General features: G+C 43.5%; 1 protein-coding gene across 4 annotated transcripts in view; it reads left to right on the top strand.

Annotated features, from left to right (window-relative positions):
* The window catches only part of plekhg4b (pleckstrin homology and RhoGEF domain containing G4B), a 250,110-nt gene that overhangs the window by 149,075 nt on the left and 82,530 nt on the right, over positions 1–18,505 (top strand). For all 4 annotated transcript variants that reach the window (XM_033016504.1, XM_033016498.1, XM_033016509.1 and 1 more), the window contains 3 exons: positions 4,416–4,509; positions 10,832–10,918; positions 14,980–15,096. In XM_033016504.1, coding sequence (XP_032872395.1) covers positions 4,416–4,509; positions 10,832–10,918; positions 14,980–15,096 — 298 coding nt within the window. The remainder of the gene's footprint in view (positions 1–4,415; positions 4,510–10,831; positions 10,919–14,979; positions 15,097–18,505) is intronic.

Below are 18,505 nucleotides of genomic sequence, written 5' to 3'. Positions count from 1 at the left end.
GAACAGACATGAAAGATCTCCTGATATGTTGTCCATGATTTATTGTTCAGCCAACATCATTAAATAAGACAGGCCAACAGAACCGTTATCACATTTGCTGCTTTGCACCTTTGCTGGTGTGCACGTTGCCATGCTTTTAATTAGTTTAGTTTAGTTTAGACGTACAGCATGAAAACAGGCCCATTGGCCCACTGACGCAGCAACCAACCATCACCCGTACACCAGTTCTTTGCTATCCCACTTTTGCATCCTATATTCTTTGGAGCGCAGAAGGTTAAGGGGGGACTTGATAGAGGTCTTTAAAATGATGAGAGGGATAGACAGAGTTGACGTGGATAAGCTGTTTCCATTGAGAATAGGGAAGATTCAAACAAGAGGACATGATTTGAGAATTAAGGGACAAAAGTGTAAGGGTAACATGAGGGGGAACTTCTTTACTCAGAGAGTGGTAGCTGTGTGGAATGAGCTTCCAGTGGAAGTGGTGGAGGCAGGTTCGATTTTATCATTTAAAATAAATTGGATAGGTATATGGACGGGAAAGAAATGGAGGGTTATGGTCTGAGTGCAGGTAGATGGGACTAGGTGAGAGTAAGTGTTCGGCACGGACTAGAAGGGCCGAGATGGCCTGTTTCCGTGCAGTAATTGTTATATGGTTATATCCTGCAAACTATAGGCAATTTACAGAAGCCAATTAACCTACAAACCTGCACGTCTTTGGAATATGGTGCTGCGAATATATTACAATAATGAATAAAGCTCAGAAAGTAACTTGTTGGCCGTGATGAGTTTTTGGAGATTCGTGGTTTTGCACAGAAACCGGTCCTTCGGCCCAACGTCCCTCCCCACCACTTTGCCTAACTGAGTTAGTCCCATTTGCCTGCACTTGGCCCATATTCCTCCAATTCATTCTCATCCATGTATCTATCCAAATGTCTTTTAAATATTGTAGTTGTACATGCCTCCAGTTTCATCTGGCAGCTTGTTCTGTATACCCATCACCTTGTGCGTGAAAAGATTGTCCTTTGGGTCACATTTAAATCTTTTCCCTCTCACCTTAAACCTACGTCCTCTCTTTTTAGATTCCCCTACTCTGCGACATAGACGGTGACCATCTTCTCATGATTTACCTCTATAAGGTAATCAATAAGGTCATTAAATCTACTTCTACTTCCTAAGTGCAGGACAAAATGCCCCAATCTCTCCAGTCTCTCCTTTATAACTCAAGTCCCACTTTACCTAAGATCTTCTCTTTCCCATTTGGTTTTGGTATTTGTATTGTTGGTTTGGCTTGTTATTGGCATGCGGAGAAAAGCAGTGAAAGACGTTGTTTGCGGGCTAGCCAGTCAAATCCGACCATCCAGTACAATCAAGCCATACATAAGTACAGCAGGTTTCAAAGAGAAAACCAGAGTGGAAAACAAAGTGTTTCAGTATCACAGACACAGAGAAAATGCAGATTAATCAAAGTGCATGAGGTCGTTTGGGAGTTCGGGAACACATCCTTAGCTTGTGAGTGGTCCGATAAGGAATCTGATACTAGTGCTGAAGGAGTTGTTCCTGAATCTGATGGTATGTTTTAAATTTTATTTACTAATACTGCCCAATGGGAGAAGGGAGAAGAGAAAATAACTGGGGTGTGAGTGATGATTCTTGATTAAGTTGGTTGCTTTCCCGATGTAACATGAAGTGTAGATGGAATCAATGGCGTGGGGGAATGTTAATCCTTCACTCTTAAACCCCCAACATAATGCTGGACAGTGGCCAACATTGCCTTTGAAAGGGATCCGTCACACAAAGAATTCTCGTACACAATAGTTGGTTGGCTCCAATGGAGCAGAACGTGGGTGGGTGAAAGCCAAACCTGGCTAGGAGTCTTATCTGTCCACACATCATATTATTATCCTATTCTTTCTATTTGAGTCGAGGGAGGCCATCTGAGCCCAACTTCAAAGATGCAGTTCAGGCTCCCAACGGTGTTGTTGGGAGTTGACGGCACTATTAATCAATAAAGATGCCAGGAAGAAATGTCAGACGTTAAAGAGGGCCTAGCAAAGCAAGTCTTCACCCTTTTTACATGCCTCGGTGAGCCAGGAGGAGCATGAACATCTATTGAGCGTGTAGAGGTATATATTGTCAAGACCTTGCAGTTCTTTCTCTTTGCCAGGACCTGCCAACAACCCTTAATTGAGAATCACTTGATTACCAAGGACTTTAAGCTTACTTGATATATTTTGCCAGCATGGCCATTAAATTCATTTCTTACACACCGTTCCCCCCTTCCCGTATATTTTGGCACCTTCAGGCTGTATAAAATAAAGCCTTATGGGGGAATCAATAAAATCACAATATATGATTCCACAATGCAATGAGAACTGAATTGAATTATACAGCTTTTGATAGATGAATGACAAGGTTGCTGGACTGAGTATGAGGGTGCAACATGGTGATTTCAATCAATCTCATGGCCTTTGTTGCTTTAGTAAATTATGATCCTGAATCAAAACCCCATATATCAAAATATTGTTCAGCTTGACTGAAATCCTGTGGGAGGTTCAACTGCAACCTTACTTTAGTTTCCAAGTGATGTCATCATCGTACTGACCTTTATGCCAAACAGAGAATAAACAACAAAGTTCTTCCTTTATGAATGTTTTGCCTTTGGCTCTGGTTTTATTAGTCATCCCATGCCTAAACTGAAATGCAACAATAACCTTGCTGAGATCTATGAAGTGCAAGCATTTTGTCAGGATCTTTGTGTCTTCTCATCGCTGTCTTTAGCTTACAGATTCACGTTGCTTTACAACCATTTAAGGTGTAGACTGAGGGGATCGTAGGTGTTGGAAAATGCAACAAACAATCTGTTAGAGGATAGACACAAAAAGCTGGAGTAACTCAGTGGGACAGGCAGAATCTCTGGAGAGAAGGAATGGGTGACGTTTCGGGTCGAGACCCTTCTTCAGACTGAAGTCTGGGTCCCGATCTGAAATATCAGCCATTCCTTCTCTCCAGTGATGCTGCCTGTCCTGCTGAGTTACTCCAGCTTTTTAGTGGCTATCTTTGGTTTAAACCAGCATCTGCTGTTCCTTCTTACACATTTAATCTGCTGGAGGAACAGCAGGTTGGGCAGGGATGGGGTGGGGGTGAGAGTGTTGGATTTTTTGGATCGAAACTCAAAAGGACATTTCTACCACACCCGATAACAACCAATAAGGAAATAATAAAATGAAGGTGATTAACACAAAAAGCTGGAGCAACTCAGCGGGACAGGCAGCATCTCTGGAGAGAAGGAATGGGTGACGTTTCAGGTCCAGACCCTTCTGAGAGAGTCTGAAGAAGGGTCTTGACCCGACAGGCACCCATTCCTTCTCTCCAGAGATGCTGCCTGTCCCGTTGTGTTACTCTTGCTTTTTGTGTCTATCTTTGATTTCAACCAGCAACTGGATGGATTTAAGAGAGAGTTAGATAGAGCTCTAGGGCCTAGTGGAATCAAGGGATATGGGAGAAAGCAGGCACGGGTTATTGATTGGGGATGATCAGCCATGATCACAATGAAAGGCGGTGCTGGCTCAAAGGGCTGAATGGCCTCTTCCTGCACCTATTCTCTATGTTTCTATGTTTCTAACTGCAGTTCCTTCTTATACATGAAGGTGATTAAAATGGTCTTCCGTAATTGCCTGTAAATTATCCAGATATCAATCAACATAAACACTGTCTGAGGAGATGCAGTTGAAATGACTAAAGGTTACTTGACTGTGCATTGCTCCAACTTTGTATCTGGGATGTCACTGGGATGGTTCAAAAATAAAGTGGACAAACCACGAGTCTCAGAAACATCTTGAAATATACACTTGCGGGGACGAGCAAAATAAAAGTGTAGGTGGAAATCTGAAATCATAAGTGATTATAAGATCATAAGAGATAGGAGCAAAATTAAGGCCATTCGGCCCATCGTCTACTATGTTATTCAATTTTATCATCTCGGTCTTAAATGATTTCCCCCTTATCCTTAAACTGTGACCCCTTGTTCTGGATCCCCAGCATGGGAACAATCTTCCTGCATCTAGCCTGTCCAACCCCTTAAGAATTTTGTAAGTTTCTATAAGATCCCCCCTCAATCTTCTAAATTCCAGCGAGTACAAGCCGAGTCTATCCAGTCTTTCTTCATATGAAAGTCCTGACATCCCAGGAATCAGTCTGGTGAACCTTCTCTATACTCCCTCTATGGCAAGAATGTCTTTCCTCAGATTAGGAGACCGAAACTGTATGCAATACTCCAGGTGTGGTTTCACTAAGGCCCTGTACAACTGCAGTAGAACCTCCCTGCTCCTATACTCAAATCTGTTTGCTATTAACTTTATGAAGTTATGAATATATGGTTAGTTTAACCTCTTAATCATGTAGTCTGTTTGTTGCAGGAAGGATGTGCGGGAACTTGGACTGACCATATTAGTAGATGCTCGCAGATGTCCACCCGCACCCACCCTCTTCAAAGCTTTTACTGCACTCCAGGTGAGATGTTAGTGTCAAACTAACAAGAGCAGGAAGTGACTTTATGTTTATTGTTAACAATGCTTTTTATTTGGATCTGCAGAACAAAAATCATCGGCAGCGGGAGCCCGCGGGTCCCTGCTGGGTGACCGCTTTTCGGGGCTTCCGCAACGGCAACTTCTCCCACCCGAGTTGCGGGGTTGAAGAGCGCCTGGAGCGGCGCCTTACAGCACCGCCCCGCGCGGCTTGGAATGGCGGCGGGACTCTGCGAGCGCGCACCGGGGGCTCTAACACCAAGACCCGGTGCGCGAACTTGCATTACCCGGCGTGGTTTAATGGCCACGGGACAATTCGCCATCGCCCGCCGGGGGCTTTGACTTTGACTCTGACATCGAGGGGGAGAGTGCAGTGGAGAGAGAAGTTTTTTTGGCCTTCCATCACAGCAATGTGATGGATGTTTATGTAAAATATGTTGTGTCTTGGGTCTATTTGTTGTAATGTATGGCTGCAGAAACGGCATTTCGTTTGGACCTCACGGGGTCCAAATGACAATAAATTGAATTGTATTGTATTGTATTGTATTTTTCCCCCCCAAAATACTGCCGTATTTTGTGTTTTACAATTTTTGCATAATATTTCTATCTTCTCTCCTGTGGTTGTCCTTCTATTTATATTACAAGTTGTGATTTACAAGCCTCATATTTATATAATGGTATATGGACACACTGATCTGTTTTGTAGTCAATGCTTATGATGTTCTGTTGTGCTGATGCAAAGCAAGAATGTCATTGTCCTATCAGGGACACATGACAATAAACTCTCTTGAATCTCTTGAATCTTGAATCTTGAATCTCACCACACTCCCTGTTAGTCTGGACCACTACCACTGATGTCATTCAGCCTTTCTTGGTTTAGTTTAGTTTAGAGATGCAGTGTGGAAACAAGCCTTTCAGCCCACCAAGTTCTCTCCGACCAGCGATCACCCCGTACACGAACGCTAATCTACACACGCTAGGGACAATTTTACAATTATACCAAGCCAATCAACCTACAAACCTGTACGTCTTTGGAGAATGGGTGGAAACTGGAGTACCTGGAGAAAACCCACCCGGTCACAGGGAGAACGGACAAACTTCCGTACAGCACCCGTAGTCAGGATTGAACCTGGGTCTCCGGCGCTGTAAGGCAGCAACTCTACCCCTGCGCCAGTATGCCGCCCTATATCTAGCTTGGTCTTTGCCCAACCTCCACCCCTCCCCTTCTCAGCAACTGTGTGTGTGCTTGATTACTAACTTTTCACTGCCCTGATGAGAAATCCTTGACCTAAACCATCAACTCTGTATCACTCTCCACAGATACTGCTGGACCTCTAGAATATTTTAATCAATGTTTGTTTCTGTTTGTGAAGTTGAGTTTTCAGTGGGAATTCAGTGCAGAGGGTGGTGGGAGATCAATGAATACATTAAATTAGCTCAAAATTAACTATGGGAATTGATGATATGAGACACCGATTGAAAACAGGGTTAGACAGAGATGGTGACAAGGGAATGACGTGTCAGCAATAGATGGGAATTGTAGACAGCCATCAATGAACAGGCCCATGGCAACCACAGTATGTGCTTGTAACTGATGGGATTTAAGTTCCGTGTTTAGAGCTGAGGTTTTGAGTAAAATAATGTGATACATCAGGGAAATAGAGAATTAACTGGATAAATATTTGGACCCAAGAGGAATGGGTGAGATCTATACCCCTCAACTGGTGTAGTTATTAGTAGATAGATAGATAGATAGATAGATAGATAGATAGATAGATAGATAGATAGATAGATAGATAGATAGATAGATAGATAGATAGATAGATAGATAGATAGATAGATAGATAGATAGATAGATAGATAGATAGATAGATAGATAGATAGATAGATAGATAGATAGATAGATAGATAGATAGATAGATAGAAAGTGCTGAAGTAACTCTGCAGGTCAGGCAGCATCTCTGGAGAATAAAGATGGGTGATGTTTCGGGTTGGGACCCTTCTTCAGACTGAATGTAGAGGGGAGGGAACTGGAGGTAAGAAAAGGCCAGAACAAAGCAGGACCGGCAACAGATGACTACGGAAGGGCGAAGCCCATAATGTAAAACATGGTTGAAGAGCTAATGAGCAGTAGGAATTACAAAGGGGGGGCAGTAGTCAGGGTCAGTCATTGGAAATGCTGTGGAGAAAAAGCCACAGCCTTTGATATTGTCTAACAATGTGCCTCAGAATTTAAGGCAGATTCATTTACGCTTGCTTCCTTTCACCACTGTCTTGCAACCAAGCTTGCTCTACACATTAACCTCTTGTTCAGCAAAATAAAGTTTCCACAAATTATTTTCAGTTGAGCCCCCTCCTTATTGTCCTGTCACGACCTCAGGCTCTTCTGCATTGGATAAGATGCTATTGGATAAGATGGTTATTAAATAGCCTGCAAACCCTCATCAACACTTACGCGTATTTTCACAGTTATGCCCCTGTCCCACTTAGGAAACCTGAACGGAAACCACTGGAGACTTTGCACCCCACCTCCGCTTCTTCTATGTTCTGCCGATTATTTAAAAAAATTAAAAACAGGCCGCAACTAAAAATAGGTTGCCGTTTTAAAATTCGGTAATTTTTTAGTCGAAGCCGGTTGCGATGCTAGTTGAAGGTGGTTGCCGGAGGTTGCAGGTGGTTGCCGGAGGTTGCAGGTAGTGGAAGGTAAGACCTGCAACATTAATAACCCATTATCTGTTTATTTGCACTTTATCAGTTTATTTATTCATGTGTGTATATATTTATACAATGGTATATGGACACACTGATCTGTTCTGTATTTGTGCCGACTATGTTCTGGTGTGCTAAAGCAAAGCAAGAATTTCATTGTCCTATCTGGGATACATGACAATAAACTCTCTTGAACTATTTCACACAAAGGGTGGTGGGTTTATGGAACAAGCTGCCAGAGGAGGTAGTTGAGGCTGGGACTATCCCATCGTTTGAGAAACTGTTAGACAGGTACATGGATAGGACAGGTTTGGAGGGATATGGACCAAGCGCAGGCAAGTGGGACTAGGGTAGCTGGGACATTGTTGGCGGGTGTGGGCAAGTCGGGCCGAAGGGCCTGTTTCCACACTGTATCACTCTATGACTATAACTCTATGAGACAGAGGTCCAAGTTCACCTCTTCCGACTTTGGTTGCTGCATTTGGAGCTCCCCTTCCCCACCCCGCACCAACCTTTGTGTCCTTGGCTTCCACTGTTGACACACACCAGCTGAAGAACACCTCATGTTCTGTTTGGGCAGCCTTCATCGGAAACTGGGAACTGGGGCTCCCTCTAATGGCGGATTTGTGTAGTACTGACAAGGGCCAGCTTTGATTCCATGTTGCAAAACACAAAATGCTGGAGGAACTCAGCAGATCAGGCAGCATCTCTGATGGGAATGGACAGACCATTCTTCGGATTATTGGAGTCTGGAGGGAGAAAGCTGGAAAAGAACGGTTGCGGCGTAATGGGTGGCTACAGGTGAGGGGGAAGCTGGACTGGCAATCGGGTGGAGTAAGTGAATAGGACTAGATGTGAAAAGGGGACAAAAGGAGTGAAACTTTGCAAATAGATGGTGAAATGTAAAACCGGAGGGAGGGAGTAACGGGATGGAAATAAACAGGAAATGCATGGGACGCGGGAATGGGAGATGCGCGTACAAAGGAGGAGTAAGGAGCAGAGTGATCGGGGGGTTGTGAGATGGTAGAGGAAATTTGTGCATCACCATTCACATTAGTTCTATGTTATTGCACTTGCTCATCTAATTCTTGTACACAAGAGGTAACCTACAAAGGCCAATTAAACCTACAAAGCCAAGATTTGCTCCAGATTCCATCATCTGCAGTTTCTTGGTTGTATTTTTGTATGGTATAGTAAATCAGAAGCAACCTTCCCCCACCCTCACTTCACCATAGTCATAGAGTGATGCAGTGTGGAAACAGGCCATTCGGCCCATTTTGCCCACACCGGCCAACTGCCCACCTGCCTGCGTTTGGTCCATATCTCTCCAACCCTGTCATAGAAACATAGAAACATTGAAAATAGGTGCATTTCGAACCAACACCGCCACCTTCATTGTGATCATGGCTGATCATCCACAATTAGTAACCCATGCCTGCCTTCTCCCATGTCCATTGATTCCACTAGCCCCTAGAGCTCTATCTAACTCTCTTTTAAATTCATCCAGTGATAGGCCTCCACCGCCTTCTGTGGCAGAGAATTGCACAAATTCATAACTCTCTGGGTGAATTTTTTTTCCTCATCTCAGTTTTAAATGGCCTCCCCTTTATTCTGAGACTGTGGCCCCTGGTTCTGGATTCCCCCAACATTGGGACCACTTCTCCTGCATCTAGCTTGTTCAGTCATTTAATAACTTTATATGTCGCTATAAGATCTCCTCTCATCCTTCTAAATTCAAGTGAATACAAGCCCAGTCTTTTCAATCTTTCTTCATATGACAGTCCCGCCATCCCAGGGATCAATCTCGTGAACCTACACTGCACTGCTTCAAGAGCAAGGATGTCCTTCCTCAAATTAGGAGACTAAAACTGCACACAATACTCCAGATGTGGTCTCACCAGGGCCCTGTACAACTGCAGAAGGATCTGTTATGTTCAATATATCTTTTTTTACATATTAGAAAATCAGGAAGTTATTGTTTTCTTTGGCAATCCTATTTGTTTTTAGATAACAATTGTTGGAGCATTTTATTGCTCTCCAATAAATGTGCAGTAATGGTTATGATAAGGCTTTCGGTTGAAAACATTGAAAGAATTTATGCGGATGTTGAATTACATTCTGGTAACGATTTGCAAAAAGGAATGCACTGTATCAATGAGGTTGATCTTTACAGCCTAAATACCTTTGTGAGTAATTGTAACATTAGATCAAAGGCACCTAGATAACATAAATTGGGGAAAACCCGGATTCAGGGCGGCCATGGTGGCAGTAGAGCTACTGCCTTACAGCGCCAGAGACCCGGGTTCGATCCCGACTATGGGTGCTGCTGTACGGAGTTTGTACGTTCTCCCCGTGACCCCATTGATTTTCTCAGAGATCTTTGGTTTCTTCCCACAATGCAAAGACACACAGGTATGTAGGTTTATTGGCTTGGTGTATGTGTAAAATTGTCCCTAGTGCGTGTAGGATAGTGTTAATGTGCGAGGATCGCTGGTCAGTGCGGACTCTGTGGGCCGAAGGGCCTGTTTCCATGCTGTATCTCTAAATTAAACTAGACTTAATCTCCCCTCTCTCCAACATTGAAATGGGAGCAGTGTTTCTATGCTGCAGCGTGATTGAAAGCAACTTAGATTATCTGGGATTTCTGCTTTCCCTTCATTGGAATGGATTGGACACCTAGCAACACATTTAATGGGGAGTGTGATGAAATATTAGCACACTTGCACACCAGACTTACACATAGACTGAAGCCTCAGTAACAACCTTTGGGTTGCCCATTGATGTTGTAAGGAATGAAAATACCCCCTTTGCTCTGCCCAACCGCATTTACATTGACCACCAGGAAAGCTTCATTGAGTCTGGACATAAACATGGGGGAGGGAGCATGTTAATTTCCAATTCTCTGTGTTTAAAGCTGGGACAATGGACTTTCCCATCTGTAATTAGTAAGACCGTGAAAAACCTGAATATCTGGACTGTGCAGTAGAATTGCAGACATTTCATCTTGCCGGTTTCTCTTTTCTCCAATATTTGGGAATTCTGTATGTTCTAATGAGAACTGACATCTTTCCCAACTTTAAGTAATTCAAGAGTGCTTTACAACCAGTGGCACTAGTTTTGTGGTGAATCCTACCATTCAAGGCGGTTGTAGTGTCATTGACCACTGTAAATTGCCCTCGAGTGTGTGGGGGAGGGGATGATAAAGGTACACACGGGAGATCGATGGTTTGTGTGGACTCGGTGGACCGAAGGGCTTGTTTCCATGCTATACTTTTCAATGATTCACTGGTTCTCTTGGTCGATTAACCAGGATTCCAGGGAAATAATTCAGATATGTCCAAGGACCATGGCACTTGGTAAGTCAATTTGAGAAGAAGAGATGTTGCTAATAACTCAATGTTTTAAGCAAGAGATGGCAGTATAACGCTTTGTTTTTCCCTGCATTAGATTTCCACCTTCAATCTGCAGGTGAAGCAAGGAACATTAAGTTATGTGACGTTTAGGTTGAACAAACTAAACAATGTGATACCATCCACCTTTGGATTGAAATGTTTCTCACTTCTAATAATATATGTGACTCTGTCTCTAATTGTCCACAGATTGCCGTGCCAAATTCCATCAATTCAGTCTTGGTTTTAGTGGAACGAGAATCGACGTTCAGACCCGAAAGAGATCCACTTGTTCAGGTAAATCAGTGTGCCAGTGAAGAGAGTGCAAAGTGGGATCAAGTGGAGGGTGAGTTGAAGGAGGGGGAGAGAGACGTAAGCAATGGACTGGGACTTTGCTCCAGAGTGCAGCGTGTCTGCATGCATGGGTGTGTACGTTGACAGATATGCATGCATGGATCCAAGTGTGTATGAAAGTTAAGGGGCTGTCCCACTTGGGCGACCTAATCCGCGAGTTCTTGCGAGCTTGCCCTCGACTCATACTCGCAGCATGGTCAACACGAGGTCGTAGGAGGTCTTTGTAACTCTCCTTCATGCTCGAGAGTGGTCCCCGTGTACTCGAGGCCTCAGCTAGGTCGCCGCATATTTTTCAACATGTTGAAAAATGCCCGCGAGTAAAAAAAGGTCGCCATGGAAAAAATCGATACATTTTTTACTCGTAGGTTTAGTCGTAGTAGGTCGTAGTAGGTCGGCATGTTAGTCGTAGGTAATCGAGGGTAGTCGAAGATAATCGAAGGTAGTCGAAGGTAGTCGAAGATAGTCGTAGAGTCTTCTTCATAGTCGAAGAGAGGTCGAAGGAGGTCGTCTTCACTCTCCACTATTCGGTGTCCAATTCTCCCGAAGTTAGTCATAGCTAGTCGTAGCTCGTTGAAGCTGGTCTTCAACATAGTCAAAGGAGGTCGAAGGAGGTCTTCTACATGGTCGAAGGAGGTCTTCAACATGACATTTTTTCAAACTTTCCTAAACCCGCCATTTAGGTCACCCGTGGGACAGCCCCTTTACTTTCTATACCACAGAGTCTGGTATCCAGTCATACTAGACCTACTTGCTTCTCGATCATGACCTTGAGCAGTGTGGTAACTGGTGTGCAGTGGCTTTTCCCATGTTAAAAAAATACATAGGCACAGGTGAAATCCACTCCCTCCGTATGAACATTGCGATGTTACCGTCGCTTGTGAATTCAGATGGTAAGCCATTGACTTAGCCGTACCAACTGAAACATGACAGACTGTAGATGACCACCTCAATCAACAAGGTGTGTAGGAAGGAACTGCAGATGCTGGTTTAAACTGAAGATAGACTCAAAAAGCTGGAGTAACTCAGCGGGTCAGACAGCATCTTAGGAGAAAAGGAATAGGTGACCTGTCTGAAGAAGGGTTTCGGCCCAAAACGTTGCCTATTTCCTTCGCTCCATAGATGCTGCTGCACCCGCTGAGTTTCTCCAGCATTTTTGTGTACCTTCAATTTTCCAGCTTCTGCAGTTCCTTCTTAAACAACATGCTGACTGACCCGCTGAGTTACTCCAGCTTTTTTTGTCTACAATGAACAAGGCGATGGGGACACCACTAAAGGTAAACTGGAAGAGGAAAACCACCCTCATGGAGTGTATTTTGCTTTTAAGAATAAGATATAGCATCAACTCAGCCACTCTCGTTTGATCAGCGTGATCCTCGTCTCACTTCACCATGTGACGAGCATTCCAGTATCATCAACAAATTGCCAAATATTCAAAGGTGCAGATCCTTCTTCTTATTGAGTCCACACACAATATCAGAGGTTGTTCAGCCAGAGCTGAACACACTTGTCGGCATCTGCACACAATGGTGTCTGTCTTGTACTTCATGTGCGTGGTGGTGGAAAGATTGGTGGAAACAGGGTCGTGACGTGAACGCTCTTTCCTTGACCCCAAAGGTGCAGATGAGACTTCAACTCTTGACTCTGGATCACCCTTGCCCTGCTTCCCTTACTGAGATGATCTGATAGTAGTTGGTTACCACAATACCACAAACAGAAAGGGTGTGAGCCTTTGGAAAGGTGCAATTAAAAAAAAAAAAATCTCAGTACACACGAGAATACATTTTAATGCATAACATCTTTAAATCAACGGTCCTGATAGAAATGTGCTTTTTTGTGCAGTGATGTCTCCACGACAAAGGTTCATGACGAAATCCTGAAAAACATACATTCCATTCATGAAGGGATGCAGCTGAATAAAATTGAAAATAGATGATGAAATTCACCACCACCTTGAGTGTGCCAGTTCAACCTCACACCTTTTACTCTGTGCGGGAAAGAGAGTTCAATTATCAAGATTCTTTACACCTCTTAAAATGACCTAGCATGCCACTCAGTGCAAGGGAAATTAGCAATGGGTACTAGGTGCTGGCCTTGCCACGTCCCATGAAAGAATCCCATAGCATTCCGAGGTCTGTAAATTCCTCCAGTTTCCTTCGCTCCGGCATTGTTTTCTCCAGACAAATGCTTCCTTGTGCATTTTTCTAGATGAAGTTAGAAAAGTACAGCATTTCCCCCTTTTGCCCAGAACTTTGGGCCAAACATGAAGCCACGACCAGCACTATAGAAGATAGAACAGTACAGCACAGGAAGAAGTCCTTCAGCACACAACGCCTGTGCCGAACATGATGATTGAATGAATAAGTTTATTGGCCAAGTATGACGATGATCGCTTAATTGAGCACATGCTCTATCTGAATGAATGAATTAATTAATAAGTTTATTGGCCAAGTATGTTCACATACAAGGAATTTGCCTTGGTGCTCCGCTCGCAAGCAACAACATGACATACAGTAAATACAGCAAATACATACAGTAAATACTTACAGTAAATACATACAGTTGCCAAGAGCAACGCTTTCCAACATAGAACAATTCTCTGCCATTCTCTGGAAATCTCTGCCACAGAAGGTAGTTGAGGCCAGTTCATTGGCTATATTTAAGAGGGAGTTAGATGTGGCCCTTGTGGCTAAAGGGATCAGGGGGTATGGAGAGAAGGCAGGTACAGGATACTGAGTTGGATAATCAGCCATGATTATATTGAATGGAGGTGCAGGCTCGAAGGGCCGAATGGCCTACTCCTGCACCTATTTTCTATGTTTCTAATAGAGCACAGTATTCAGTTGCTCAATGTATCCAGTTTGTTGAGGGGCTACTTCTTCATCCTCTGAGTCCGTTTTTATATGTTGCCCTCTTGCCCCCACTCCTATATTTAATATTAGGTCCAGTATTCCGAGTTCATCGTTGTCACACCACTTTCTAGCTGATATAGCAGTCAGTGTACTTAATGTCGAATGACCCAGCCATACTCACGAACATGGTACAACAGTATTTATTGAAAAGCACATATATCACACTACAGCTTGTTGCTTCTGCTGTGTAGCAGCATGGATTGCCAACACAAGTTGGGTTGCAATAATATGAACAGTGTAGTTGGTGGAGCTTCTGATAATAAAGCACTACATTGGTTAGCTAGTGAAGTAAACGATCTACACTTAATAAATTTCAGTTTGAGTTACGAGACAGAAAAGTGTATCGCTTTTTGGAAAATATAACCATGCATAGAAAATGTATTGTGATTTAAATGTTAAAATGAAATTAAAGCACTGTTAATATTTAAATAATGTCGCACTGTTCAGTGTGAATTTCAACTTAATCCTGGCTTTTAATCACATGGATGACACAGGAGGTATCACATGTATTTGGCTCTCTTGCTGAGAAGCTTGTGTACAGGGTTCTTCAGACAGGGAAATAGAGTCATAGAGTGATACAGTGTGGAAATGGGCCTTTTGGCCCACCTTGCCTACACTGGCCAACATGTTCCATCTACACTAGTCCCACCTACCAGCGTTTGGCCCATATCCCTCTAAACACGTCCTATCCATGCACCTGTCTAAATGTTTCGATAGTAGCTGCCTCAACTACCTCCTCTGGCAGCTCATTCCATACACCTACCACCCTTTGTGTGAAAAAAGTTATCCCTATTAAAAGTTATCCTATTAACTCTTTCCCCCCTCACCTTAAACCTATGTCCTCTGGTTCTCGATTCCCCTACTCTGGGCAAGAGAATCTGTGTGTCTGCCCGATCTATTCCTCTCATGACATTATATACCTCTATAAAATCACCCGTCATCCTCCTGCACTCCAAGGAATAGAGTCCTTGTCTGATGCTGATAAATGTTGATAATGATCATGGCTCAGTTAACCTGCATCACCTTGCATTGGATTATTTGTAGGTGCATGTTGTGACTGTTTATTAAAATTTCTGTCTCATTCCTCATTCACAGCATGAAGTAGTGACGTCACTGAAGGCTCTACACAGACACATCGATGGCTGTCAACTGACACAGGAGTTTTCGGGCACCTTTCCTTACGATCACAATGACTGGATCCGTTTCCACATGGTTTGTATATTCTGCCTGAAGCAGTGAAATAGTCTCCTGTGTAAATGTTTGCTTTCAAATATATCCTTGCACTGCACTGTTTGGTAAGCACCTGCCAACATTACTTTGAAAAACTTTCAGTCAAATCCAACAGTAAGTGCCATTAAATTGAAATGTTCTTGGAGCTGAATATTTTGATAGCATTAAAGAAATGGTGGGTTGGTTTCATGTTGATTAATGGTGAACAAAAGGAATATCCAATTTTCAGCCCCTGACTTCAATGATAACAGGTAGGAGCTGGAATTGCATAGAACAAAGAATAGTGCGGCAGAGAGACAGAGCCTTTGTACCACAACACCGAACATGATAGCAAGCAAGTTCAACTCAAAATGCTGGAGTAACTCAGCGGGTCAGGCAGCATCTCTGGAGAGAAGGAATGGGTGGCATTTCGGGTCTAGACTCCTGAAACATCACCTATTCCTTCTCTCCAGAGATGCTCCCTATCCCGCTGAGTTAACATAGAAACATAGAAAGTAGGTGCAGGAGTAGGCCCTTCGAGCCTGCACCGCCATTCAATATGATCATGGCTGATCATCCAACTCAGTATCCTGTACCTGCCTTCTCTCCATACCCCCTGATCCCTTTAGCCACAAGGGCCACATCTAACTCCCTCTTAAAAATAGCCAATTAACTGGCCTCAACTACTTTCTGTGGCAGAGAATTCCACAGATTCACCACTCTCTGTGTGAATTTTTTTTTCTCATCTCAGTCCTAAAAGACTCCCCCCTTATACTTAAACTGTAACCCCTTGTTCTGGACTTCCCCAACATTGGGAACAACCTTCCTGCATCTAGCCTGTCCAACCCCTTAAGAATTTTGTGAGTTTCCATAAGATCCCCCCCAAATCTTCTAAATTCCAGCGAGTACAAGCCGAGTCTATCCAGTCTTTCATCATATCAAAGTCCTGCCATCCCAGGAATCTGTCTGGTGAACCTTCTCTGTACTCCCTCTATGGCAAGAATGCCTTTCCTCAGATTAGGAGACCAAAACTCTCCAGCATTTTGTATCCATCTTCGGTTTAAACCAGCATCTGCAGTTCCTTCCTACACAAGCAAGTTGAACTAATCTCTTCCGCTTGCATGTGGTCCATATTCCTTCATTTCCATGTGCCTATCTAAAAGCCACTTAAACGCCGCAATTGTTTCTTCCTCCACCACCTCCCCCAGCAACGTGTTCCAGGCACCCACCACTCAAGATAGAAGATACATTTATTTGTCACATGTGCCAGTTGGCACAGTGCAATGTGTATTCACCATATGGCCATACAATAAAATAAAGGTCACAACACACGATAGAGTCCAACATCCCCAGACAGCCGAATCAAGGTTTCCCACTGTGAGGGAAGACACCAAAGTCAGTCATCTTCCTCTGTTGTTCTTAATGTTCACCCATGATCGGGTGACCACCACTGTCTGTGTAAAAAAAATACTAGCCCCACACAACTCCTTTAAACTCTGCCCTTCTCACCTTGAACCTACGCTCTCCAGTCTTTGACATTTCCACCCTGGGGAAATGGTTCTGGCTCTCTACCCTCTCTACGTTTTTCATCACGTCTTCCCTCAGCCTCTGATACTGCAGAGAAAACAATCCAAGTTTGTCCAACCACAATAAAGACAGGCATAGCTGGGGCCCTCTTGCTTGTGAACTTCATCTGTATTCACAATTGAAATACATGAATCTTTAAAGGGGTTTTCCTGTTGTGGGCAGTGTTGGGCGTGGCTGATAGGACAGACGGATATTGGGTTCAATGTCCACTCTTTATCTAGTTAACTGAGTTCAAGCTTGCATGGTACTGGCATCTCATACCTTGGCTGATAAGTCAATGGTTCTTTATTGGAAAGTTGTGAATATCAGCAAACAAGACCACGCACACAAAATGCAAAATTGCTTAAGAATGCAGAATTGTACAAAATATTAGCATAGTCCATAGAAATTGTATCTGAATGAAATTGAATTCTATTGTGATTTATTCCAATTGTGCTTTCAACAATGTCCATTTGAAGCCATGCGACAAAGGAATGCACATCCCAAACCGTGGCGGACTGGGTCTAAAAATATTGGTTGCCAGGAGACAAAGGGGGCCCACCCACAACTACAATGCTATCATTTAACAGGGGCCCACTTGCCATCACTTGCTATCACTTCATCAGGGGCACACTTGCCATCGGGCAAGCTGACACCCTAGCCAGTCCGCCACTGATCCCAAAAGCAGGCTCCTTATTTGTGCATTCTCCCAATGATAATTGCATTCTGTTCTGCTCCCCATTTCATTCAATTTATTTCCCCCTTAAATTTAACAGTACTATCTGGACCTTTGTCATTCTTTACCCATTCTTTCCATTGTGCAAATACATTTTTCCTGAATTGTTTTGTTCATATTTTGTGAGCTAACGTACATTTAATCAACTTTATTCCAGACTCATAAACAAGACGACCGCTATTGCCATATCAATGAACCATTTTATAGACTTAGAGATATGAAAGTGCATGTATTTGTTTAAAGTTATAACACAAAATTGTTCTTTAATATACAATAAATGAAAGGAACAATAAAAATCCTTTTTCTGTTTACATGAGTGCTGTAAAGATTTATAATCTTGTTTAGATCTTCTCCTCTTTTCTGGCGAGAAGGGCCTCAAGCCCAGTTGCATCTAATATCTAATTGTCAATCATTTTAACTCTCCTTCCCATATCAATCTTTCAGTCCTTGGCCTCCTCCATTACCAAAATGATGCAACATGCAAACTGGAAGAACAGCACTTCTTATTCCACTTGGGTAACATAGTGTGAAAATCGAATTTTCAATTTTCAAATAATAACTCCACCACCCTTCCTCCCTTGCCCCAGTCTCTCCACCCAAGCATGCACACATTTCTCCAACTATCTTCCACCATTCCTCTCCTTCTTACACACATTTCTCAATCACTGAGTACTCCTTTAATCCTCCCTCTTTTCTGTCCCTGTCCACACATCACTAAGGGCGGCACAGTGGTAGTGTTGCTGCCTTATGCCCCTGTCCCACTTAGGAAACCTGGACGAAAACCTCTGGAGACTTTGCGCCCCACCCAAGGTTTCCGTGCGGTTCCCGGAGGTTTTTGTCAGTCTCCCTACCTGCTTCCACTACCTGCAACCTCCGGCAACCACCTGCAACCTCCGGGAACCGCATGGAAACCTTGGGTGGGGCGTAAAGTCTCCAGAGGTTTTGTTCAGGTTTTCTAAGTGGGACAGGGGCATTACAGAGCCAGAGCCCCGGGTCCCGGGTTCGATCCCGACTACGGTTGTTGTCTGTACGGAGTTTGTACATTCGCCCCATGACCTGCGTGGGTTTTCTCCGAGATCTTCGATTTCCGCCCACGTTTGTAGGTTAATT

This window comes from Amblyraja radiata, chromosome 2 (genome assembly GCF_010909765.2).
Source record: "Amblyraja radiata isolate CabotCenter1 chromosome 2, sAmbRad1.1.pri, whole genome shotgun sequence".
NCBI lineage: Eukaryota > Metazoa > Chordata > Chondrichthyes > Rajiformes > Rajidae > Amblyraja > Amblyraja radiata.
This window is presented reverse-complemented; position numbering and strand designations above follow the sequence as displayed.